Source organism: Panthera pardus, unplaced genomic scaffold, assembly GCF_024362965.1.
Source record: "Panthera pardus isolate Hobbes unplaced genomic scaffold, ASM2436296v1 HiC_scaffold_16, whole genome shotgun sequence".
Taxonomy (NCBI): domain Eukaryota; kingdom Metazoa; phylum Chordata; class Mammalia; order Carnivora; family Felidae; genus Panthera; species Panthera pardus.
In genome coordinates this window covers 80,203,958-80,229,079 of record NW_026526721.1, presented here as the reverse complement: position 1 = coordinate 80,229,079, position 25,122 = coordinate 80,203,958, and the positions used below count along the sequence as shown (strand labels likewise).

The window sequence follows — 25,122 nt, the reverse complement described above, 5'->3', positions numbered from 1 at the left end:
ACTAGAAGGACCACCCACCACCCACTGCTGTCCCCCGAGAGCTGGGCAGGGGGGTCCCTTCTGAGCCCAGCAGGCTTGGTTCTGGGGAGGAAGAGGCAGGAGCATCAGTCACTGGCTGGACTAAGGGCCCCCCCACTGCACCTAATAAGGACCTCCTTCTCACTGTTGGAGAACTCTAAGGGTCAAGGTCCATCCTGAGCCACCCTGGAGAGATGGGAGGGCTGAAGACCACACAGCCCTGGATGTCAGCACAGAGTTGGAAGCCACTTCATTCAGTGTGGGTCTGGCATGCTTGTCCTTTATAATAATCATAACTGCTACCACCCGTGGCTTCCTGTGTGCTTGGCTGCTCCAGACTCCTTTTCCCAACTACTGTTCTCAACAACCTGAATGGTAGGTACCATTATCATACCCATGTTTATAGGGAAGGAAATTAAAGCTTAGACAAGTTAAATAATTTCTCCCCAAAACACAGCTAAGTGGTAAGACCGTGTGAAGTGTTGGTTCTAAATTCCAACTGTTTGGATTTGAATTCTGACTCTACCGCTGGCAAAGTATGTGACTTCGGGTGAATTCTTCATCTTTCTAGAAAAACCTCTTCCTCTTCTATTAAATGGGGGTAATAATTCTATTTGTCAGGATGGATGGATGAGAATTAAATGACCTCATCCATGAAAATGCTTAGCCTAGAGTCTGGGCTCCATAAATGTGAGTTGTCCTTTTTTAGTTGGATCTGAACCCAGATCCCTCTTCCAGGTGCTCACAAATGCCTTTCTACAAGTGTCGAGTTTATCTGCTTTGCCCCTTCACATGGGCCTCTGGGGTGCTGTGTGCACACACTGAGCACATTTCATTTTAAAGCCCACCAGCTTCACACAGTCTTCTGCTTCCAGATGTATCCCCTCCTCTCTGCTCCAGAAATGTGGGTGTCCCATGCAAAGGGGTGAGTGAGTGGAATATTTAGAAGAAATAAAATAAGACCACCCATCCAAGGACAAACCCTAAAGGAGAGTGGGACAGTTTCAGAGCCTCTTGAAATGGGTGGTCTTCCATCCCACCTGCTTCTGCCCCATGCCACCCAATCCTTGCTCCGGTCAAATAGAGGTGGGAAACGTTTTTGTAAAGAAATGTGTATAGATAAGATAACGTGTGAACACCCAGTTGGCCCCTCTGCCTTTGAGACCGGAATAATCTAGAAGGTGGATGAACATGTGTCCTGCTCCAATATTCAGGTAGGACGAGGTAGCAGCAGCGGCCACTGGGAGCATTCCTAACTTCATGAACGTGTGGCTTTGCTCTGCCCAAGTGTGGAAAATCATCCAAGAAGGGTATTTGCTTTATTCAGTTGGTGCTATTAGAAATGACTTTATCTCGATACCTCCCACGCTAAGCACCTAGAAAAAAAACTGAGGAACAACCCACATGGGAATGCAAGCCTGTGGGAGGTGTCCAATAGACTGGGGATTTTCCAGGGTGGTTCAAACAGCTTTAGAGGGTGATCACTCATGCTTCATTCATCCAACTCCTGCTGAGGACCTATAGGTACCAGGTACAAAATAGCAGGGGAGGCTGAGATGTGAGTAAGACCAAGTCCCAATTCATAAAGCACACATAGCCTGGAGGAGAAGAGGTGTTTGTGAGGAGAAAATACAATACCTTGTGGTGTGTGTGTGTGTGTGTGTGAGATGTTAGCAGTGTTAGCGACTTAGAATCCAGGCCACAAGTAAACCAGTTGAGGTGTGGGGGACATCCCAAGAAGGGACCTCAGAGGTGTACCCTCCCATCGTATCCTTCTCCAAGCCACTGGTTTAGTGAATCCAGAGAAAAGTTCACTTATTTGTCACTAAACATTGCTGTGCACAGTTTTCTGCCCTTTGGGAGCTGGGACCAGAATTGGCAAGAGCTGCTACGTGGGCAGCTCTTGGGACTGCTGGGGAAACTCTTCCCATTAATCTTTGACCCCAGAACCCATGGGGCCTGGGCTTCCGGGAAAACAGGCTCCATGGGTGTAAAACTCCTGCTGAAAGGACTTTTTTTTTTTTTTTTCTTGGCAGGGGGGTTGGGCTTCACTCTGAGCAAGACTCACTGGCCTGTGACAAGTGGGTGCTCTGTAGAAGGATGCACACCTCTTGTTCCTTTGGTCCCTCTGGTGCAAGGTCCTCCTTCTTCCCTCAGCTCTCTGGGACACTTCTGCCAGGCATCCCCTCCAGTGGGAATCCTCCCCCACTTTTGAGTCAGGCATGTGTCCTCCCTGCTCCTTTGGAAAGAACTAGCCCTCCCTTGGCCATGACAGACCGCAGTGTGTGGCCAGTTGGCTTCATTCTGCTTCCTGGGAAGGCTGATATGGCCTGGCTTCCATGAAGTCCAGTCCCCATGTAGGATCTCAGCTTGGAATTCCGTTGGCCTTGGTCTGGCTCTCCATTCTGTTGTCTCCTTCAGTATTGCCTCCACACCTTCCCCCCCCCCCTGCCCCCCCACCACATCACGTTCCTGCATGAATGAGGACAGAGGAGTAAAGAAAGCTGGTTGTGGGGAGGGGGTGGTTGGAGAGAGAGACCGAAGTAAAGATGAGAAGTGGAGAGGGAAGACTGCTGGGTGGGTTGCCCTTCATTCTCCAGGTTCTAATTCTGGGATTTCCAGGATTCAGGTGTAGTTGGGTGGTTTATTTTACTTGAGTTATCTAAATTTGCTTTCTGTTTATAGTCCTCCAAAGAGTCCTAATCAAATATTCATGCCAACCCACCTTACCTCTCTAGGACTCTGCCTATGCACACACACCCCCCCACCCCCGCTGAAGTCTTCTCCTCCCACAGCACTTTTGCACACAAGTTCTGCACACGACCCATGTGTGGTGTGGCACCAAGGAGCCATTTGCCCATTTCCTCTTTCTACCCCTTTGAGGCAGGGACTGGGTCCCTTTCCAGGCCAGAAACCAGGTGTCCTTGATTCAGCAAGGTGTCTCCAGAAGCTAGAACAGTGCATGACATGTGGTAAGTGCTTAATAATGTTGGATAATGAAAGAATAAATTGTTAAGGCAGCAAATGCAAGCGAGCATGTAAAGCTTTCTGAAATAGCTCTGAAGATTTTCGTTCTGACTTAAGAGATACCTGAGAGATAACAGATCCTCTTTCTTGTTTAAGCCAGTTTGAGTTGGGCTTCTGATACTGAGAGTATAAAGAACCCCGATGAATTCCACATTAAACCGCCTGCAGGAATCTGGACTTGGTTACCAAATCTATCCCAAAAGACAGCTTCGGAAAGCTAGCCCTTCCTTCTCCCCTCTGTCTGGTCAGGATTCATTTGTGTACTCTACCTTCCTCTGGCCGAGGCTGTGTCTGGGGCCCAGGTGATTCAAACAAAAAAGCCTCTGAGCTAGGTTTAAATGTAGCCTCTATTAACCTCCTAGGTACGGTATTAAGAGAAAAAAGCAAGGCACAGAGAAGTGTGTATAATAAATAGTGATTGACACAGCAGAGCAGAGGTAGACAAGCTTGAGAATATACGAAAGGTAAAAATGGAAGTACCATTTGAATGATAGCTCTTTGAGGGCAGGAATTTTCTTTGTTATCATGGCTCTATTCCTAAAGCCTAGAATAGGCAGGCACTCAATAAGTATTTTTTTTTAATTTTTTTTAACGTTTATTTATTTTTGAGACAGAGACAGAGCATGAACAGGGGAGGAGCAGAGAGAGAGGGAGACACAGAATCCGAAACAGGCTCCAGGCTCCGAGCTGTCAGCACAGAGCCTGACGCGGGGCTCGAACTCACGGACCGTGAGATCATGACCTGAGCCGAAGTCGGACGCTTAACCGACAAAGCCACCCAGGCGCCCCAATAAGTATTTTTTTTAAGTTATTTATTTATTTATTTTGAGCGAGACAGCACGAGTTGGGGAGGGGCAGAGAGAGAGGGAGACCGAGAATTGCAAGCAGGCTCCCCACTGTCAGTGCAGAGCCTGACAAGAGGCTCAAACCCATGAAACTATGAGATCACGACCTGAGCTAAAACCAAGTGCTGGACGCTTAACCGACTGAGTCACCCAGGCGCCCCTCAATAAGTATTTATTGAGTAAGTGAACAGAAGGAAAAGAATATCCCTGAAGTGTTACACGGGAGTGTGACATTGCTGGCTGCCTGCCGGTTGGGGCCGGGGAGGGCGTCAAGGTTGGAGAGGGACAAAGAGACTGAAACCCACTCCACTGAGTGTGGGTTTTGCACAGGTGTACTACCTTTTTTTTTTAATTTTTTTTGAATGTTTATTTTTGAGAGAGGGTGAGACAGAGCACGAGTGGGGGACGAGCAGAGAGAGAGGGGAGAGACAGAATCCGAAACAGGCTCCAGGCTCCGAGCCATCAGCACAGAGCCCGATGCGGGGCTCGAACTCACGAACCATGAGATCACGACCTAAGCCGAAGTTGGACACTCAGCCGACTGAGCCACAGTACAGGTTTACCTGTACTACCTTTAAAAAGAAACGAGAAAAGCATAAGAATAGGAAAGCAGGACACCTTGGGTCTAAAAACAGGTTGAAAAAAATGTAAGATCTGGTCAAGAGTCTCATACTGATACTGTACTCTGTTGTAGTGGAGGAGAAAAGGGTGAAGAGGGGGATTAGCAGTCCCTGCTCCCCCTTTGCATGGCATCCCTGTGGGGCCAGTCCTTCCTGGTGGTCAACATGGCCAAGTGTGAGTGTTTCCTCACATAAACAAATAAGGCTCCCATAAATAGCACAGCCCACTTGAATTGAACACTGAAGCCACAGGCTGTCATTCTGCCAGCCAGCCCGTGACATTTTGTCAACCTCATGGGAAGTCATTTCTGCCTGTTCTCCACTAAGCTGTTTTCAGTGACACCTTGGGAAATGGTAGGCACCCTTAGAAACCCTACGTGTTTGATCTGAACCAAGTCCTCTTACAACAAACATTCTTCCAGTTCTGGCAATATTTCCAAATGTCCAGTTTCAGCGATCCCTTCAAAAGGTGGCCAGCGGGGCGCCTGGGTGGCTCAGTCGGTTGAGCGTCCGACTTCAGCTCAGGGCATGATCTCACGGTTCGTGGGTTCGAGCCCCGCGTCGGGCTCTGGGCTGACAGCTCGGAGCCTGGAGCCCGCTTTGGATTCTGTGTCTCCCTCTCCGACCCTCCCCCGTTCGTGCTCTGTCTCTGTCTCAAAAATAAATAAACGTTAAAAAAAAATTAAAAAAAAAAAAAAAAGGTGGCCAGCATAGGAAAGACAGAGAATTTAGTGTTCAGTGTTTTGACAGAGAATCAGAATTTTACATTAAAAAATGGTTAGAGAGGGAGCCAAAACATGAGACTCCTAAAAACTGAGAACAAACTGAGGGTTTATGGGGGGTGGGAGGGAGGGGTGGGTGGGTGATGGGTATTGAGGGCACCTGTTGGGATGAGCACTGGGTGTTGTATGGAAACCAATTTGACAATAAATTTCATAATAATAAAAAATCTCATGTAAGTTCCATAATAACTTTATTTTTTTATGTTTATTTTTGAGAGAGAGACTGCATGCAAGTGGGATAGGGGCAGAGAGAGGCAGACAGGATCCAAAGCGGCCCCGTGGGGCTCAGACCTATGAACCTGCAGATCATGACCGGAGCTGAAGTCCGACGCTCAACCGACTGAGCCATCCAGGCGCCCCTCCATAATAACTTTAGGCAGGAGATGGGATCGCCCTGATGAGGGAAATAAAGGCAAGAGAAATGTAGCTTGAATTAAATCTCCTTACAGCTTGCAGCCCCCTGATAGACACCTGAAACATGCTGGGTGTGACCTTTCTCAAGCAACTCATGGCTGCCTTCCTTCCTTCCTATTTTTGTCTTATTAAAGACCAAAAGTAACCTTAACAATAGCCCCTCAAGGTCCTGAAGGCCTTGCTTCTGAATTAGAAACTTTATCCCTCTCCCTCTCCCTCCACAAACCTAAAAAATATGTAATCAATCACTCTTCACAACCCCAGCGCGGCTCTTTCTGCCCATGGGTCCTGTCCCTGTGCTTTAATAAAATCGCCTTTTTGCACCAAAGCCATCTCAAGCATTCTTTCTTAGCCATTTGCTCAAGAGCTCCATCAATCCCATTTTGTAGAGATGTAGGGGCTTAGATAAGCAGGTGGCAGCAAGGACTCCCTCCAGGCCTATCTCTAAAACACATGCTCTTTCCACCCTACTGTGCTGCCTTCCCTGAAGCTTGCAAAGCAACTCACATGAACTCCCCGCTTCCGTCCTCACCACCCTGAAATCTAGGAATCCTTTTTCATTCCCATTCACAGTAGGCTGAATGTTTATGTTCCCTCCCCGCCCCCTCCTCCCCCTAAATTCATATGTTGAAGCCTAATCTTCAGTGTGATGGCATTGTGGTGGGAGGGACTTTGGGAATTGACTGGGTCCTGAGGGTGGAGCCCTCCTGGGTAGGATTAGAGACTTCCTCTCCTCTGTTCTCTGCAGCAGGAAGGTAACAGGTAGATGGCCATCTGCATACCAGAGGTGGGTTCTCACCAGAAACCTGGATCTTGAACGTCCAACCCTCAGAACAGAAATAAATGCTGTTCAAGTCACCCAGACTGTAATCATTTGTTAGAGCTGCCTGCGTGGCTAAGACACAATTTTAGGGGGGGAAACTGAGGCTCGAAGATGGGCACACAGAAGCAGCATGGTATGAGAGAGCGAGCACCAGTCTGGGAGCAGAGAGACCCGGCTCCTATCCTGGCTTTGCCCCCGATGACCTTTGTGGTCTTGGGCAAGTCATGTATCCTTTCTGGCCAATAGTTTTCCCATCTGAGATGGGGCAGTGGACTACTAGATGGTCCCACGTCCCCAGGAGCTCAAATAGTCTGTGATCCTAGGAAACTTCTAGGTGTTCCTGGTAATGAGATTAGAACTTCAGTTGCAAAGGGCAGCGAACAGAAACTTGGGTACACAACTAGCTCTGGCGAGATATTTGCATTCGTTCCTGTGTTGAAGTTCACGTGTCCAAGTTCCTACAGTTACAATGTCTTAATCATAATAACACTGCTTCTAGAGTGCCATTAACGTTCCCATCGGAAATGGAAATGCCAAATTGCTAGTAACACCCTGGGGACATTGCACCTCCTGCTGCCATCGCCTTAGATGATTTTTTTTAAATACTATTTAAGTTTATTAACATATCGGCCTTTTTGTTTAGAAACAGAGAAGTCTATGCCAGTGTTTCTACAGGAGGAAAACGAACCGGCATCCACCAGAAATAAGCCCACACGTGTCCCAACTCCACGACCTGATGGAAACATTTGAGGAGACCTGCTCAGCCTGGCTGCCCTTGGGGACCTCCCTTGGGTGGCGAGGACTTTGCCGGAGTGGTGGTGGGTTAGTGCCCAGTCAAAGCAGCAGGAACAGTGGAGGGTGGAGGTCCAGGGCCCCAGGCTGTGGCGGCACAGAACTGGAGAGGGGAGCCTGGATGTCTTGCGTGTGTGAAGGAAGCGAGTGAAGCTGAAAGAGACCAGGCAGGCCAGGTTTGAATCTGGGCTCTGTCACTTGTGGCCCTGTGACTGTGGGCCAGTTACCTCGCCTCTCTTCAGCTTCATTTTCCTCACCCATAACTTCCCAGTATGTCTGGCTGAGGATTGTTTCGAGGATGGGATGAGCTTGAGGTGTGGAGAAAATGGCACTGGATGGGTAAGCAGTTTCACTGCTCCCGTTTAGCAAATGAGCAAATTGAGGCACAGAAAGATGAAGTACATTGCCAGAATTTGAACCTGTGTCCTCTAGCCCCAGAGCCTGCATTGGTCACCCAGCCCAGAAGCCTGCCTGTCTTTAAATAAATAATAAATAAATTTAAATCTCATTAGTAGCTACATAGTTACAGTGACATGTCCTCTCCTGGGGCTGCTGACTGTGACCCCAGATTTTCACAGAGTATCTTTCCTTTCTTTGGTAAGGTTGTCCCAGACTAGGATCTAGTCTTTAGACTTGCAAGCCCAGAGCCTGGCGTCTGTGCACACAGTGAAGACGGGCCCATCCAGGTCAGTAATTGACAGTGCTGACCCCAGAAACCACACCCTTGAGCCATCATGGCCAATGGCAGTCACGTTATTTAGAAGCCAAGTCAGAATCAGAAGTTTATCTGGGGCGCCCGGGTGACTCAGTCGGTTAAGCGTCTGACTTCTGCTCAGCTCACGATCTCACGGTTTGTGGGTTTGAGACCCACGTGGGGCTCTGTGCTGACAGCTCAGAGCCTGGAACCTGCTTCGGATTCTGCATCTCCCTCTCTCTCTGTTCCTCCCCGCTTCTCTGCGCAAGCTCTGTCTCTCTCTCTCAAAAATAAACTTTTTAAAAAATGTTTATTTATCTGAAAAACCTGGACTCAGTCTGCCGGCTGAGGAATCCACCCACCTACCTGCTTCTTTCACCTTGAGATGGTGACATCTGAACATACTGTCCACGCTTCCTGTTCTGGGGACAGCGTTTGGGCATATTTACCTTCTCACCCAACATTTGTCCCTGGGACTTGACTCTTCTTGGATTCCGTGGTTGAGCAATCCACTCCTGTTTATTAACTCATTTCTTAACATAAGAGCCTTTGTGCTTTTGATCAAGGTACAGCAAAACAGGATGGGAGACTGAGGTGACTTTGAAGATCTCTGCTGTGATTCTTAAGTTATACTCCAACTTAGATCTTCAAGAGAACTCTTTCTCACATGTCCTAGCCCACCAATACTGGCAACAGACTCAAAGCCCCCACACATAGTTGGTGCGTGATAAATGCCCATGTAACCACAGACACCTACCCTAGAGACAAATGGACGAGATACAGTCCTTGACCTCGAGGATTCAGTCTAGAGAGGAAGGCAAACATGGGTGGGTAACTATGACCCAGGATGCTAGGGCTGAGGGGCAAGAGGGTGGAGGGTTACAGGAACACGGAAGAGTGCCACGTCCCCATACTGAAGGGGGAGATGCCAGAGAAGACTCCCCTGAGGGGACATCGTGCCTGTAAAGGATGAGAAGACTCCTAGGCGAAGAGACAGGGAGTGTTATTCCCGACAGGCCACACAGTATGGCACCTTTGAAGAAATACCAGCAATTCACCAGGAATGTAATATATTAAGGGGGGGGAGGGGTATATAGGAGGAGGGATCTGGGGGAGAAGAGATAAGGCTTTGTGCCAATTGAAAAGAAGTTACCCCTTTTTCCAGCTGCACCGGAGCCCCTCCCATCGGCTGGATGACTGCACACACCGCACAACGTGCACTGAGGCCGTTGGCACATTATACTCTATCACCAGGGACATGTGTCATGGTCCTAGAGAACACCCGGAACCTGAAAGATTAATTAGAAGGGTTTAAATCGAGGAGGCGACACAATCACAAGTGTGGTTTTAGAGAGAATACACTGGGAGCAGCGGTGCTGATGGGTGAGAGGTGGAAGAGAAGGCTGAGGGTCCCAGGGAAGGATCCCTCAAGGACTTGGGCAGAGGCACGAGCAGGCAGGTGGAAGGAAGTCTTTGAGCAATGTCTGGAGGGTAGATTGGCTACCAAATCCAAGCGGATATGCGAGAAGAGGGGGTGAGGACAGGACGGTAGCTTGGTTCTCGGGCTTAGGGGACATGAATGGGAGAATCCGAGAGAAGAAATTGTATCCATCCGAGAAATGGAAGAGAAGAGGACCCAGCCCAAGGTGTCAGGGAACCCTGATATTTCTGAGACAGAAAGTGTGCTGGGAGCAGGGTGGAAGCTGAGTACACGCTGGCCCTCTGGCCCTTCTAGTCCCCACTCAGTCTCAGGTGGAGGTTTCTGTAGAGACCAGGGCGTTGAGTGGAGGGGGCGGGGGGAGTAGGGAGTTGAGGAGACTAAGACAGAAACAGCTGCCATGGGGGTGGGTGGGTGAGGTTGTAGACTGGGGACACTGAGAAGGACTGCCAAGCACAGATTGTTTTCTCCTGGCCTGACAGCTGCTGTCACTCAGGGAACCAGATGGAATAATGAGGTAAGATTCTCCCAGCACAGAAGCTACCCTCTGGGAGCAAAGCAGGTGCTTTTAGCTACAGAGCCACTAGAGGGCCACTGGTTGCAATGCAGTCATTTGCTTATAGGAGTGCAGGAAGAAGCTCCCAGTGCCCACCCCAGTTACAACCAGGAGTCTGCCTTTGACAACCTTTGTTAGGCCTGGAGGAAGGTACAAAAATGGAGGCATATACGCCAGATATCTAAACACTTAGAAACTATAAATTAAACTATTCCCGTAGCCGGCCTGCATTCCCAGCCAGCGCCTTGAAACCTCTTCCCAAGCATCACCCCTGCGTCCCAGAGGCTAAAGGAGGTGAGCCCTCCCCTGGGTCAGCCCACCAGCGGTGAGCCTCAGACCTGCTGGCTCAGGCCACGGCTGGATACCAGCTGGACTAGACCCTCTGAACTCCGGAGAGGCACTGACACAATCAAGGTCCCCAGGAAGCCGAGGCAGGCGTGAGCCCCTCCCTGAATGTCCTTTTGCCGACTCAGGATTTCTAGGCAGTTCTAAACACCTCCCCAAACTGCATCACCTGAACAGGGAGAGGGGAAAGAACATAGTTATCCTGTGGAAATTTCTCTGGCTAGATACCCACCTTCCATAATTTGAAGCAATTATGAACAAAGCAGGCCTTCTGGAAACAACCCAGTCGCTTTCCACTGGTAAATGGTAAAACAAAGTGTGCTATATCCAGACAATAGAATACTACTCAGTCATGAGACTAAACCATGAATATACGCAACAAGGTGTAAGAAGCCGTTCCTAAAGCATCAAAAGCATTATGTTCAGTGAGAGAAGCCAGACACCAGAAGGCTGCAGGCTGCGTGATTCCACACGGATGACCTTCTGGAAAATGCAGGCTACAGGCAGAGAAGGCAGATCAATGGTTGCCAGAGTGGGACAGTGCAAGGGGGTTACCTACAAAGGGACAGAAGGGAATTTGGGTGATGAAAATGTTCTCTGTGCTGGTTGTCTTGGTGGTTACAGAACTGGATACATTTGTCAAAACTCCTCAAACCACACGCTTAAAAAACGGGGAGTTTTATACTTTGTAAATTATACCTGAAAGTTAACCCCCCGAATAAGTAAGTAAGTAAATCATTCAGACCATCTTTCCTTGGTTTCCCAGGGCAGAGGCTATGATTTTCTCCCTCTTCCCTGGTCTGCAGGGTTCATTTCAACCCATGTGATCCTCTCCTGTAATTACCCTTCACTCAACTGGTTACCAAACCAGAGACAGACAGAGACAGATTTCAGCAGAAAGCATTTTTGTATTCTTGAGTCTGTGAGATGTAGGATTCTCCTAAGTGCAGGCCCAAGGCAAGGAAAGGATCATCCTTCCAGGACCAAGAACAGTATGAGAATGTCACAGGCTGAGAGTGTCTCCTTTGATGAGTCTGGGCATGCCTCAACTTCTACTACCCAATAAATCCTCTCCCACTTAACACACAACTCTTTCTTTTTTAAGTTTGTTTGTTTGGTTGTTTAGTAATCTCTACACCCAACGTGGGGCTTGAACTCATGACCCTAAGATCAAGAGTCACATGCTCTTCCCACTGAGCCAGCCAGGCGCCCCCCACACAACTCTTTAATAGTAAACCTTCTATGAATGTTGAGTTTTTGTTGAAATTTTAAATGTGTGTTTTTAGAGTACCTATGGAACTCTATGGACTACCATAGGTAGTCATTTTTTAATAAATACTTTTAAATAAATATTTCCCCCCAATTTACTCATTCTGCAAATCTGAAATTTTTCATGGATTGCATTTGCTTATAAGGGAGTATACCTGAAGGATATGCCATCACACCTCCATTTTGTTTGGCAGATTTGCTGTAAGTGTATTTTCACTATGGCGGGGTCTAACTGAAAACCAGAAAAACGGAGGGCAGAAGGGTAAAAGTATAGAAAACATATAAACACAATGCCTTTCCTTCATTTTTCCAATGTGGACTCACAGATGTCCCCAGTCTGGTATTTCACTAAACTGCATGAAATCATAGGAGCCACTTCCTTGGAAAGTATTCCTTGTACTTGTGATACAAATGAGAGAAATGGCTTTTTAAAAATTGTCATGCCATGGGGATGACTTTTGGCATGAGCGTCTGTTACACCAAAGAGCCGTTCTTGGCTGTGGAAGGTCTAGGAAGCCTGTAATCCCCATTGAAGTCACGTGGCCTTTCAGTGACTCTGTTTACTCCTATGCAAAATGGAAAAACAGTAATCTTCCTTGTCTCACCTAAGCATGGTGAGGATCAAATGAAGTATGTTGAAGAGTTTTGTAAACTCTGAAACAGGATGTGCCAATGTGAGCTGCTACTGAGTGGCTAAGTCCCAGGCAGCCTGGTGTGACGATGTGACTCACAATGGCAAGGACCCCTGGCCTTTGGAGGAGGTCCCCAAAGCTTACTTCTGGTTGGGATATTTTTACTTCTGGTTTATAATCAACCTACATACAGGCAGCCTCCTTTTCCCTCTTCCTGCTTGCAGGAACAGTCTAGAGATTCCTCGTTCGGTCCTGAGTACCCGACCCTGGATGACCGGCCTAGTCAGAATCACCCAGGTTACCGTGGGCTCAGGGACACCACCAGCGTGTTCTGAGAAACTGTGGGGGTCAGCACTACAGCCAGGCCTGCCATTGTCTGGCCCCACGGTTCAGTGATCAGGCTAATGTGGCCTGTTCAGGGAGGTGGGGCGTGAACAATGGGAACAAATCTCTGCCCGCTATGCTCCCAAGAGGCAAAGCGCTGGCAGGATTTCCCCCAGAGCTAATCAATTCCAGAACCACTCAACCAGGGTGCTGAGCCCCTACGGTCGCTGACTCACAAAGGGCCACACTGGTGCCGGGGAAATGAGAAACCATTTCACCAAAGGGAAAGGAAATGAGATCGGTTAGCAGAGATAAGAGAAGACCGGCGGGGGGACAGCACAAGGCCTGGCAGAAATGAAGGGCGGGAGATGAACTTCCCTTTTCTGTGCGCGTAGCTGCTGCCCTCAGAGGCACGGAGCATTCTGCTTGCCCCTGACTCCTACCGCTGTCACTGCCCACTCTCTCACCTCTCCTCTACCTGCTGGCCCAACAGGACCTCAGACTAACCCACAGGCACCTAAGTCATTGATCACTAAAGCAGGGAGGGGCTGGAGATACCACCAGCCCACTGGTTCCCCCAACTTTGTACCACCAACTCTTCTTAAGAAGAAGAATCCCTCCTTCTACAGGGATTCCATCTCTGGGAGATTTTTAAATAGCTGCCTTTGTTAAGTACCTGCTCCTGTAGGTTGTTCACAGGGCTAAGAATTCGAATTACCTCATCCAATGCCAACAAAACCACTGGAAAGTGGGTCTAATCATGTCTCTATTTTACATATGAAAAGGCTCAGACTAAGAGAGGTGTGCTTGCCTGAAATACCAGAACCAGAAAATCGGAGAATCAGAATTGAAACTAGGTCTGTGTCGCTTCAAGGCCCCACATGCTGCTGGCACTTAAGAAGAAATAGCTCATGCTCCCAGAAATTGTACTCCTAGGTATATATGTATATACTCAAGAAAAAGGAACATATATGTCCACATTCAAACTTGTACATAAATGTTTATAGCAATATTATTTGTAATAGTCAAAAAGTAAAAACAACTCAAATGTCCATCAACTGACTAACGGGTAAACAAAATGTGAAATATCCATACAATGGACAATTATTTGGCCATAAGGAATGCTACTCCATGGATGATCCTTGAAAACATTTTGCTAAATGAAAGAAGCCAGTCACAAAAGACCACATAATATATGATTTCATTTATGTGAAATGCCTAAAATAAGTGTATATATATATGTGTGTGTGTATGTATATATATACACAAATACTGATATATAAGTAATATATAGATATAAGTGACTTATATAAGTGAATTATTACATAATAAGTAAATACATGGATACAGAAAGTAGATTAGTGATTGGTGGAAAATGGGGAGATGAGGTCATCCCTAAAGGTATGGGGTTTCTTTCTGAGGTGATGGTTGCACGTATCTGTGAATGTACTAAAACCCATAGGGCTGTACATTTAAACAGGTGAATAGTATGGCATGGGGATTCTATCTCCATAAAGCCATTTAAGGGAAAATAGCCCAGCATGCCATGCCTGGCAAGGTACCGTGGTTCGGTCTCATGAAGACTGAGCAGCAGAGGCCACACGGTGTCGTGGAAAGAGCCAGAGCTCTGGAACCAGTGACCTTGGACCACTTGTTTAGCCTCGCTGAGCCCTGGTTCCCAGTCTGTAAACTGGGGTGAGTAAGCCCCACCTTACCAAGTTGTTGCCTATAGGAAAGCCCCCAGCCCCTCCAGTTCTTAGAGTCCCTGGTTTTGAAGTGTGAGGCCTGAGTGAGGAGGTAGAGGTGGGTGGTGTCTATCTGGACAGAGAGGTTTGCCTTGCATTGAAGCCACACCCACAAGAGATGCGTCTCTCCTGTGTGGACCACAGGCTGGTCAGCCAGAGGGCTGGAAGGAGAGCTTGACGATTCACTGTCCCCTGTCACCTGAGAGACTCCAAATAAGGGAGACTAGGTTAAAGTTAGAAAAGAGGGGGATTTGCGTGAATTCTAGGGACAACCCTGCTGCCCTTGGAAACCGGTGAGAACTAGAACCAGGAGAGAGGCCCATGAGGGAGCGAAGGGGAGGCCAGCCTCCTCTGGAAATGTAGCTCTTTTTCAAGGTGGTAGGATGGGTTGGATAATGCTGATATGTCTTCCCAACCATGAAGCATCTGCCAAAAATACAGAGATGCTTTTCGGAAAACAACTGGGGGATGGAAGGAGGCATAAAAAAGCTAAACAAACAAACAAACAAAAAGCAAAACCCAAACAGTTTGATAACAGAGGTACTTAAATGCTAGGAAAATGGTACTAACATGTCAACCATAGTGATAAAGTACAAGTTCCGTATTTATGAGTTTGCCCACTCCCTAAGATTGACTTGTGATTCCAAAATCACTACTTACGGCACATTTGAGGTCATTCAAGGACATGAGCCGAGCAGCAAAAAATTTGAGTCGCCCAATGCTCACGTTCCCAGCTGAGGTCAAAAGAATGCTCTGCCTTCTGATTTCAGCTCTTATACTGTAAACAAGAGTTTGGTCTGGTTCGGTTGCACTCTATTTGTGCTGTGTTTTGGGCATCGTTTTGCTTTTGATTAGTGACTTGGCTACATAAAACGACCCCAAATGTAGTGCTGAAGTGCTGTTTAGTGTTCCCAAGAAAGCTTTCCTAAGAAAGTTGTAATATGCCTTACAGAGAAAATATGTTAATCACTATTCAGGCCTGGCCTGGTAGTGAGTTCAATGTCAATGAGTCAACAATATACGTTAAATAAGGTGTCTTTAAACTGAAACACACATTTTAAAAAGTTATGTATTGATCAGCTGACAAAAATGTTGTGACCAGAAGTTCACACGCACCTAACCCTGTATTTCCTCCAGGAACGATAGTTCAAGTATCTGCTATCCAGTGTTCAAGTCTTTATAGACCACAACTATTGCAAACATGAGAAATGGCCATGCATGCTATGTGTTTTTAACACATTATCTTGTTTTAATGCTCGCACAGCAGGTATTACCTTTGTGCTACAGAAAAGAAAGTTGAGGGGGGCCTGGGTAAGCTCAGTTGGTTAAGCGTCTGTTGATTTCAGCTCAGGTCATGATCTCATGGTTGTGAGATCTCATGGAGCCTGCTTAGGATTCTCTCTTGCTCGTTCGCTCTCTCTCTCCCCCCTCCCCATCCTCCTCCTCCTCCTCCCTCTTCTCCTCCCCCCTACATGTGTTCTCTCTCCCTCCCTCAAAATAAAGGATGTTGAGGTTATATATTGGATAATGTGACTTAGAGCTCATGTGTGGAAGTGGTAGGATTTGAATCCATTTCTCTCTAACTCTTCAGGGAGGAAGGGAACTCTCTAGCACTTGAGCTGGAAGTTCTTAGAAAAGTGTGGCCTGGCCCATATTGGGGCCAGTGGGAGAGCACAAGGAGAGCTGAGTGTGATCAAGAACAGGGCATATGTGAGGAAGGAGGGTGAGAGAACTGCGCACAGTCCTCCAGATGTGGTCCAGTCAGGTTACGGCTGGATAGCAGGGAAAAGATAATCTGCAACCAGCACAGAAGAGAAGCACCAGAATGAAGAGTCTGGGGCCCAGCCACACCAAGAGAGAAGCAATGGAAGGAACAGGAGATATTCTGCCTAGAAATGAGAGTGTGGAGACAGACAGGAGGGATCTTTAAATACCTAAAGGGCTATCTTGGGAATGGAGAACTAGACGGAAAGCAGAACTGGGATCACAGGTTCAGAGTTATAGGAAGCAGATTTTGACTCTATGTAAGCAACGTTTTCTGATATTCGGAGCTTTCCAACAAGCCAAGATCGGGTACTGGTGGTCCATAGGCTAAATCTGGCTGCAGACACATTTTGTCGGTTCACAGTGTCTTCTGAAAAATTGTACTTAAATGCCCTGCCATGGGACACATGTCTGCAATTACCAGAACCTGAGCCCTGTGCTCTTTGTCCCATGTCACTCAGGTGTAACTTGCCCTTCAAGTATTGGGTTGACTGATCTAGCAAAGACAAATACAGGATGCACATTTAAATTTGAATTTTAGACCAATGACAGATACTTTTTTAGTATAACTACGTCCCATGCAATACTTGGGATATATTTATGCTGTATTTATAGTTAGTTGTACCCCAATACTTGCGATTTACTAACACCATCCCATGTTCAATCTGGAAGCCTTACCCTGGAGTCCTAAAATAGGAGCCCCTGATGCTACATTTTGAGGAAGTGGGTTCTATCTTTGGGAGATATTCAAAGACTTAGAGGAATGCTAGGGATGGAAACAGCCCTAAAATGGTCTAAATACGCCCTTGCCCTATTTTCTTGAGATCCCCTGTTTCACAGAGACAAAACAATAAAAGCTAGAGGGAGATAATAATTCTAAATAACAACCTGGGTGCTACTCTGGGTGTGCTTGACAGGTGGGACTCTGGCTTGTGCTGTAACAGCAGAATGTTCTAGCAGAACTGGGATGGATTGATAGATAAAGACATAAAGTGTTTTTGACCTCAAATATCAACTGCTAGTCAAATTCTTAAGTGCAAGCTGATTGATGTGTGTGCAGCTGGGGAGAATGGTGGCAATCCCTTTCTGGATCAGGGCATGAGCCAAGAGGCGTCTAACATTCCCAAACAATAATTCTGTTTTCTCTGTCAAAAGCCATCTTCTATTTCTCTGAGACTGGGGTAAGTCATCCTGACACTTGTTTTCCTATCCTGCTGCCAGAACTGCTTTCCTGGTTGTTTTGAACGGACCGTGACCGACTCACCAGGGACTGGAACATGGCAGTGGTTGACATGAAAGCAGAAGCTGGCCCTCATGCACTGTTACCACAGCCTCAGTTTCCTCCGCAGAAAAGGAGGGGCAAGATCTCAGAGGTCATTTCCAGAAACTGGGCCGCTGAAAGTAAGAGTCGGTGGTCTTTGGTCATCAGCTAGCCTTTCTGCATCCTCCTCCTGATCTCTAAAGAATCAGGATGTTTATGTTCAGTGGGACTTGAGCGAGCATTTGGTCCAACTCCCTCATTTTGGAAATAGAGCAAGTTCGCTTCATGGTGGGTGACCGGGTCCAGAGCTCTTTGTGCCTCAGTGGGTGGCCTCCCCTTCACCCTCTATGGTTCATCTTGTCTCCCTCCCTTACTGAAACTTCTCAAAGTCCCTCACTTGAAACTGAGAAAGTGACCAAAGCCACGGGAGGTTAACAAAATGAATAAAAATCTTTGGGGGAACACTATGCGGTACCCACTAGTGTATAGACTGAAGTGCACACAAAGGCAGCATCGTCAGCACTTCTAACTTGGCCTTTTCTGGGAAGGCTCCCAGGAGACATGGGCCCCTACCCTCCCTTTTAAAGTTAGGCACGTCCAGAGCCTCCCCAGGTTCACTCAGATGCTCATGAAGTATCCCTAGTGACGCTGGGTTTCCTTAAACATTCTCTTCCTCAAGATTAAACAGATACAATCTCAGGGGTTACTCTAAGTGAGTAAAACTCAATAAAACTCCATTTCAACTATTGTAGTTGGGACAAATTATATTTCTTTTTACAGAAAGACTGAACTTGAAGTTGAGAAGTAGCTGATCCAGGAACCCCTGAATCTGAAGCAAGAGCCTTCAGGTGACTCATGACTCCACCATTTTCTAGTGATGGCTGTTTTCATTGTCGGTTCTCTTTTTTTTTTTTTCTTAATATTTATTTTTGAGAGAGAGAGGGACAGAGGATTCTAACTGGGCTCCATGCTGATAGCAGTGAGCCCATTGTGGGGCTTGAACCCATGAACTATAAGATCATGACCTGAGCCAAAGTCAGATGCTCAGCTGACTTAGCCACCTAGCACCCCTCAATGTCCATTCTTGATAGGTATTCTGTCTCCTCCATAAGACCTTCAGGGGACCCTGCCCTTTCCACCTCTTAGATTCCTCAAGGTCTTGTACTTCCATTATGCATACAGACCCCAGGCCAGCATGTGTTGAATGAATGAGTTGGAAATGAAGGGAAAGACTAGGAGCCGTGGAAACATCAATATCCTGGACCAAACTCTGATTTGGTCACCAGCTGGTGAACTTGGGCAAGCTTCTAGTTTCTCTAAGCCTCTCCATTCTTATTTGTAAAATGCAAATAAACCACCTCTCCTACAGGGCTGTTGTAAAAGAGAAAATGGAATAATGAAGGCACCCAAAAAGTAGTAGCTATGATTACTGTACCTGTTGAATCAACATAAAACTTAAGCAAGGAGAACCACCACATGGCAGTCTGATTTTCTAACTTCTAATGCAATCCCATTTTGTCTGGCACAACGTCCCAGATTGGCAATCTGAAGGATGAGTTGCTTTGTGTCGCTGCCCTCTGTGGTGGGCACTATTTTGCAGGTCCCTGAGAGTGTCTAAGAAGAGGCATTACAATCAACAGTGGAATGCATGCCAATTGTTTTTATTAAGGATGCCTATTTGGATGACAAGGCCAGCCAGCAGGTGGCCCCCAGGAAGCAGCTTGTGGCCCCATCCCTGTCATTACTCCACAATGCGGCGGAAAGACTGCACAGCTGGGGAAGCTGCGCCCCAATCGATGGGCTTCCGGTACTCCTTCTTGTCCAGGAGGTACTGCCTGCCACGATAGTTGGGTAGCTCATAGAAAATCCAGGCACCCTCCAGCACCTTACTGGAGTGGACCTCCCGCATGTGAAACTGTTCCATAATGGAAGGGCAATCTTCAGTGGTTTCATACATCTGACCATTAAAATCTCCTTTCTCGAAGATCTGAATCTTATACTGGCCTCCACCAGACTGAAAAAAAACGACACAGGAGGAAATAACAACAGTTATGGAAATCACTGATGGGTCAAGAACTCAGAGAACAGTTTGGTTCAGAACCCCCAATCGTGGAAGTTAGATGATCTGATCTCCTCTCCTTTTTTGGGTACTGTGAAAACAGCTGATGTTCAGTAAGAAAAACTTAAGGCCTTAACGTGCTCAGGAGGCAGAGAGAGTGCTCTGGAAATAATGAGCGGATTCAGTCTTGTGACAGACTGACTTAAGGTTTTATGTGAGCCTCAGCAGCCAACAAGAGAAAACACCCCATTAAGGGGTAGGAAAACTGTAAGAAAATGTGTAAAAAAAAAAAAAAAAAAAAAGGTGGGGGGGTAGGGAAAGAGAGATGGAGAGAGCCAGAGCAGGCCAGCAAGCGAGAGAGAGTGCAAGGGGGCCCAGGCTCACCAGATGAACAGCCCTGCAGGAGCTGAGGCGGTCGTTGAGGCCCATCCAGTGCTGGTATTCAGGGTACTCGCCCCGGGGTAAGATATACATGTACCCGGCGAAGTTGGGCCTCTCGTACACAGCCCAAGTGCCTCCTTCCACTCTGATGGAGTTGCAGCGACTCAGGTACATGTGGAAATCTGCGCAGTCGCAGTCACAGTCATAGTGGCGGCCTTGGAAATTTTTGTCTTCATAGAAAGTAATCTGAAGGATGGAGCGAACAAAGAGAAGAACTGAGGAGCTGGGGGCTTTACTTGTAAAAAAAATAAAATAAAATAAAAATCAAGAACACATTGCCCGCTGTAGAAATCCCTTTGTCTTCAATTTTGAGGGGTAAAAGTATAGTTCTATCTCACCTCACAACATTTACCTTCTGGCAGACAATTGTAGTTGTCAACTGTAGGAATGAGAACTTTCTGAAGGCTTAAAATGAAGCAAAACAAGAGTGCTCTAAGAGAAGCCAGTAGTTTCAGACCCAAGTTCACAGCTTCCTCCTTTTTGTTCCCATAACTCACTGTACTTACCACATTAGAAGCTAAATTACCCACTTATACATCTCTCTCCCATCAGAGTCCTACCAGACTTCTTCCAGGGGCAAAGTCCAAACCTTATTTAAGCTATGGACCCCTGGACCCAGCGCTTGACAAACCTTCAATAAATGTTTGAGGAAGACAAGTGAGTTCCAAATGCAGAAATTCATTAGGTGCCATGGAAGATAAAGAGAGAAAAATAAAACATAGACCTTAGCTTTACAGCGTTTACTTTACATGAATATAGACCATACACCTGACAATATTTTGTGTTCCGCACTATTATTTTTTTGCCAACAGGGTAGTTCCAAAGTAACACGATAGCAAGTCACGAATGTGGTTTGCTTCAAAGTCTTACCAAGTCTCTACCACAATCTTTGGGGTAAGCCTGAGACCTTGGACGGCCTGGCGGCACGCAGCCCTGACAAACCAGAAATGATAAACCTGGCCTCTAGAGCTGCATCTCTCCAGTCGGCCTTATGACTTCAGGCAAGCTAGCTCTCTGGGCTCCAGCTTCACACTTGTCAGAGCTGAGGACCAGACTAGATGGAAAGCCCTGGCTGTGCAGTAAAACTTTTCTGTTTGCAACAGGAGAGAAGAGTCCCCAGCCACTCCTGGGGCTTCATGAAGCAGGTTCTGAAAACCACTAGACCAAATGGACTACAGAGTTTGTCCCCTCTTGTTCTATAATTCCACACTCCAAGATGAATGTAAGTTCAGAAGGTAAAGCGAAAGAAATCACAGGTGTCATGGAGTCAGCACTTAATTTCCTAGAGTTACGCTGCCACCTCGTGGCTAATTTGCTCTATCGGCTTCAAAGGAGAAAATGTCAACCATTTCATATGAAAGGAGTGGAGAGCCAGGTAGCCTTGAGAGGATTTTTGAGGTGAAGATTGAAAGATAAGTAGAGGGTTTCCGGGGGCAAAGAAGAAACGATGGCCTGTTCAAAGGAATAAAGGAATATGGCCCATTATAGGGACAAGTGGTTCATCAAGCTCGGTGCATATGGACTATGTGGTGAAGTATTAATAGGAAATAAAGCCAGAAGACACAGACGGCATGCTGGAATCTCTTTGGTGATTATGTGCGAGATGTAAGGTAGTGGTTCGTGCGTGGAAACAGGTGGTTGCCGCGGGTGTGTGAGAGATGGGGCAGGCCAGCCAAAAGGCAACTGCCCTATAAAGGACATTGAGGAAACAGTCAAAAGAAACGTAGAATTTGGTGACTAATCAGGTGTAATGAATGAGGGAGAGGCAGACACCAAGAATGATTCGTAAAAGGGCATAAAACCTCATTGTTTTCTACCCCAGGTGAGCCTTCTAGATGTAGCCTAATCCATGCTACTCTCTCCACTCTTCCACTCTTCCCCCTAATCCATGCTACTCTCTCCACTCTTCCACTCTTGTATTTCTCTCCACTCCTGTATTTCCTGTTCCCTGCAAGCTTCCCGAGCCCTTCCCACCCCTAAATCATCTGCTTCATCTCCTTTCTTCCCCTTCCAAATTTCTCTTCCAGCTCCATTTCCCATTTTAGCATAGCACAGAGCTGGAGACACATGGTACCCCAGTTTATAGATGAAAACAAAACTGCAGCACTAGCTACTAGCTCAGTGACCTTGGATAGGCCATTGAACATCGCTCTAAAGCTCAGACTCTTCATTTGTAAAACTGGATCACAGTATCCTCTGCGGAGGGTTGTCCTGAGGTTCCATGGGAAAATGCCTATGGAGCACTTAGTGTAATCTGGCTCATAAATCGCCAATAAACTTTTGCTACTGTTGGTACAGATGAAGAAGTTAAATGCCTTGCCTAAGGCCAATAGCTAGGTACAAGTTAGGTGCAGGCAAGGGAGTGGTTGGCAGTGCAAAGCTCCCGGTTAGTTACGTGTGATTCATTTTATCTTATCTCCCTTTGCGGTCTCCTGCCTGCACAGCTAGTTCTGTGCAACGTACAGCACTTACTCTTTTAATAAGGGAACAAGACTGATCCTGAGGCTGAGATGCTTTTCCCAAAGCCTGTGGAAAAATCTTTAGGAAAATCAAGGTAACTTCTCTAAAAAATAAAATAGATTCTATATTCCTTAATTCAGCCTTAATTCAATTTACCTTTGGTTTTTTGGTCACCTGTTTACCATAAAAGAGCCTTTGCAAGGGCTATGCTGTAGGAAATAAAGTTAATATCACTTTTTCTTAGTTCAATGTTTCCCACACTTAGTGCCCACTGCACATTTTCCTGGCTAACATCTATATTGAAGGTGGAAAATATACGATGTTCTAGAAGGCAACCTTGCTGTCTACCCTCTAGCAGACTAGCCAACCATCCCAAGGCTGAAACAAAGTACAGTGTTGCCATGGAGCCTTTACTGAGCTCCAGAACCAAACTCTCCTTTCAGCGGGGGACCTTCCAAATCTCAGAGCCCAGAGAATGTTGTACCTCTACTCAATTTCCATTTGTATAAGGACCATGACATCTACTGTATAGTCAGCTGAGATTCTTGGGCAAAAAAAATTATAGAAAGGCTAAGAAATAGTGCAGGAGATTTCCCTAGAAATCATTACAAAATTCCTCTCCTTCCCGCTTAGTTCTTGAAAAGTAGTCTACTAATCCAATACAATAGAAAGAAAAATGCCACGTATTCCAAAGGTAACAAAACCAAACTTAGTACCGTGCATTGTTTTTGCCAATCCCATAACTCTCTGATTAAACTTCTAGTAAGATGGAGGGAAAGGAAAATGCAATAGACAAAGGGTAAGAGATCACTTGCTCTTTTGGCCTAGCAAGCAAGTTAGTTAACCATGTGAACAGCCCAGCTACAAGAAATACAAGAGAGCACACTATTACTACTCTGGAAATCTTTGAAAACGGGGGATATATTCATCTAAGGGGGTCCAGTTGTAATGGTCTTACATCAAGGCACACGGATTTCTCTAAGGACTTCAAATTCTTTTCAATGGGATTTGCATGACATACTTCCAAGAACCTCAGAGCACTAAAGACACGGTCTCATTTTTTCTCCCCAAATCTTTTAGATAACAAGTATGATTATTCTATTTTCCAAGTGGAAAAAAATCAGGCACTAACCAATTATGGAACGAGTTAACAGGTGCCTCCTGACATGACGTATGGGAAATATTTGCTGTTGCCTATGTAACTTTCTGGCCAAAGATGGTTAGTCTGAATCTAAACAAGAGGAAACAATCAGGTAAATCCAGATCTCAGGACTTTGTACTAGACAACTGGTCTGAACTTAGAAAAATGTCAGTGTCTCAAACACCAACAAAAAGTAGGGTGACTGTTTCATACAAAAGAGGCTAAAGGAAAAAGTTTAAAGAAACATGGCAACCAAATGCAATGCATGGTCCTTGATTACATCCTGTATCTGGGGAAAAGCCAGCCATGAAGCACATTTGGGAAAGCGACTGGGGGAAATGTGAATATAGTCTGAATATTTGGTATTTATGACAAGTTTGGGAGACAAGATGGTATTATGTTTATACAGGAGAATACCCTTGTTTTTGGAGAAACGTGACTAAGTACTTAGGGCAAAAGAATTAAGCCTGCTATTTATTGTCAAATGGTTTAGTACAAAGAGACAGAGAGACCAAATCTAGCAAAATGCTAACAACTGGAGAATATAAGTAAGGGATATAGAAGTATTCATTCAACATTTCTTTCTTATTCCTTCAAGATTCATTGGGTTTGAAACTTTTCAAAGTAACAAGTTGAGGGGGGGGTGCTGTGGAAATCAGGCACTGATGGCTTTGCCTTAGATTCACTGGTGAGCAGAAGAGCTAAAATAATAGAATGAAGGTAGATACCCTCATTTCTAAAGCCCTGCCTAAAAGATCGATTTCTGGTCCAACAACTGTGAATCAAGTATTTTAGAGGCAATTTTCCTAATGTAAGTAAGCACTTTATTTCAGGAAAGGGATAAAAATAACTGCTTGAATGAAAGGGATATATAGGATTTAATTCACTTGATTAGTCTTTTAGGACATCACTGATGGAGCCTAAATTTCACAGAGCGGACTTTTAACTGAACACTAAAAGTTTTCTACTCCGTGTACTCCTCTTATCAGTATGTCCTATTCCTGTGGAAATTCATAGAATATGAGTTGCTGGAAGGCAGAAATCATGATGATATTAACACGTTATATACCTGTACAATACTGAACATGGTAACACACATAGAGATAAACCCTTAATAAACTGTTGGGTAATTTTGCTACAGTAGAAAATATAATAAGCATTTCTTAACCTTCTCTCCTATTCTCAACCTTTAAAACACTATCATACTTACCTTCAGGCATAGAAGCAAAAGTTTTCTCCACATTTCTTTCGATGTATCATTAGGTACATTGGAAAAGAGGAAACATTCCAAAAGAAAGGAAACATAAAAGAAAGTGGTAGGCTAAAAATCAGCATGACCGTTGACTTACCTTGGTTCCAGATTTAGACATTTTGGTGCATAGATTGGTTTCCCCAGTGCTGAAATCCGGAATAGCTACAGAGTTAGAGGCACAGAGACATTTATACTGGGCTGGTTTCAAATCAAACATTTGCTTAGTCATGAGAATAGGATCCAAAAATTGAGTCAGTCATTTAGAGGCTATTGATGGTTTCTAGAAAAACAATTGGGATTATGAAATAAAGGAAAGCTTCAGTACCCCTTCTAATGCTTACCAAGCCTTGCTGCATTATAGACTTTGCTGAGTCAAGGCACCAAAACCCAGCCAAAGTTTTCAAAATTAAAAACAAAAAA

At 45.9% G+C, this 25,122-nt stretch overlaps 1 protein-coding gene across 1 annotated transcript; it reads right to left on the bottom strand.

Annotated features, from left to right (window-relative positions):
* Positions 1-18,989: 18,989 nt before the first annotated feature.
* On the bottom strand, positions 18,990-24,920 carry CRYGS (crystallin gamma S). Its single transcript, XM_019463440.2, has 3 exons — positions 24,800-24,920; positions 19,793-20,035; positions 18,990-19,363 (listed from the first exon to the last, which is right to left on the bottom strand). The coding sequence occupies exons 1-3, from the start codon at positions 24,917-24,919 to the stop codon at positions 19,091-19,093; spliced, it is 636 nt and encodes a 211-aa protein (XP_019318985.1). The 5' UTR covers position 24,920; the 3' UTR covers positions 18,990-19,090.
* Positions 24,921-25,122: the final 202 nt, after the last annotated feature.

Bases quoted from the DNA above. Each gene is read 5' to 3' on its own strand.
- CRYGS (XM_019463440.2), bottom strand. From the start codon at position 24,919: ATGTTTGATTTGAAACCAGCCCAGTATAAATGTCTCTGTGCCTCTAAC. The intron at 20,036-24,799 runs GTAAGTCAACGG...TCCATCCTTCAG, and splicing joins TGTCTAAATCTGGAACCAAG to ATTACTTTCTATGAAGACAA. The intron at 19,364-19,792 runs GTGAGCCTGGGC...GTTTTTTTTCAG, and splicing joins CCTGCAGGGCTGTTCATCTG to TCTGGTGGAGGCCAGTATAA.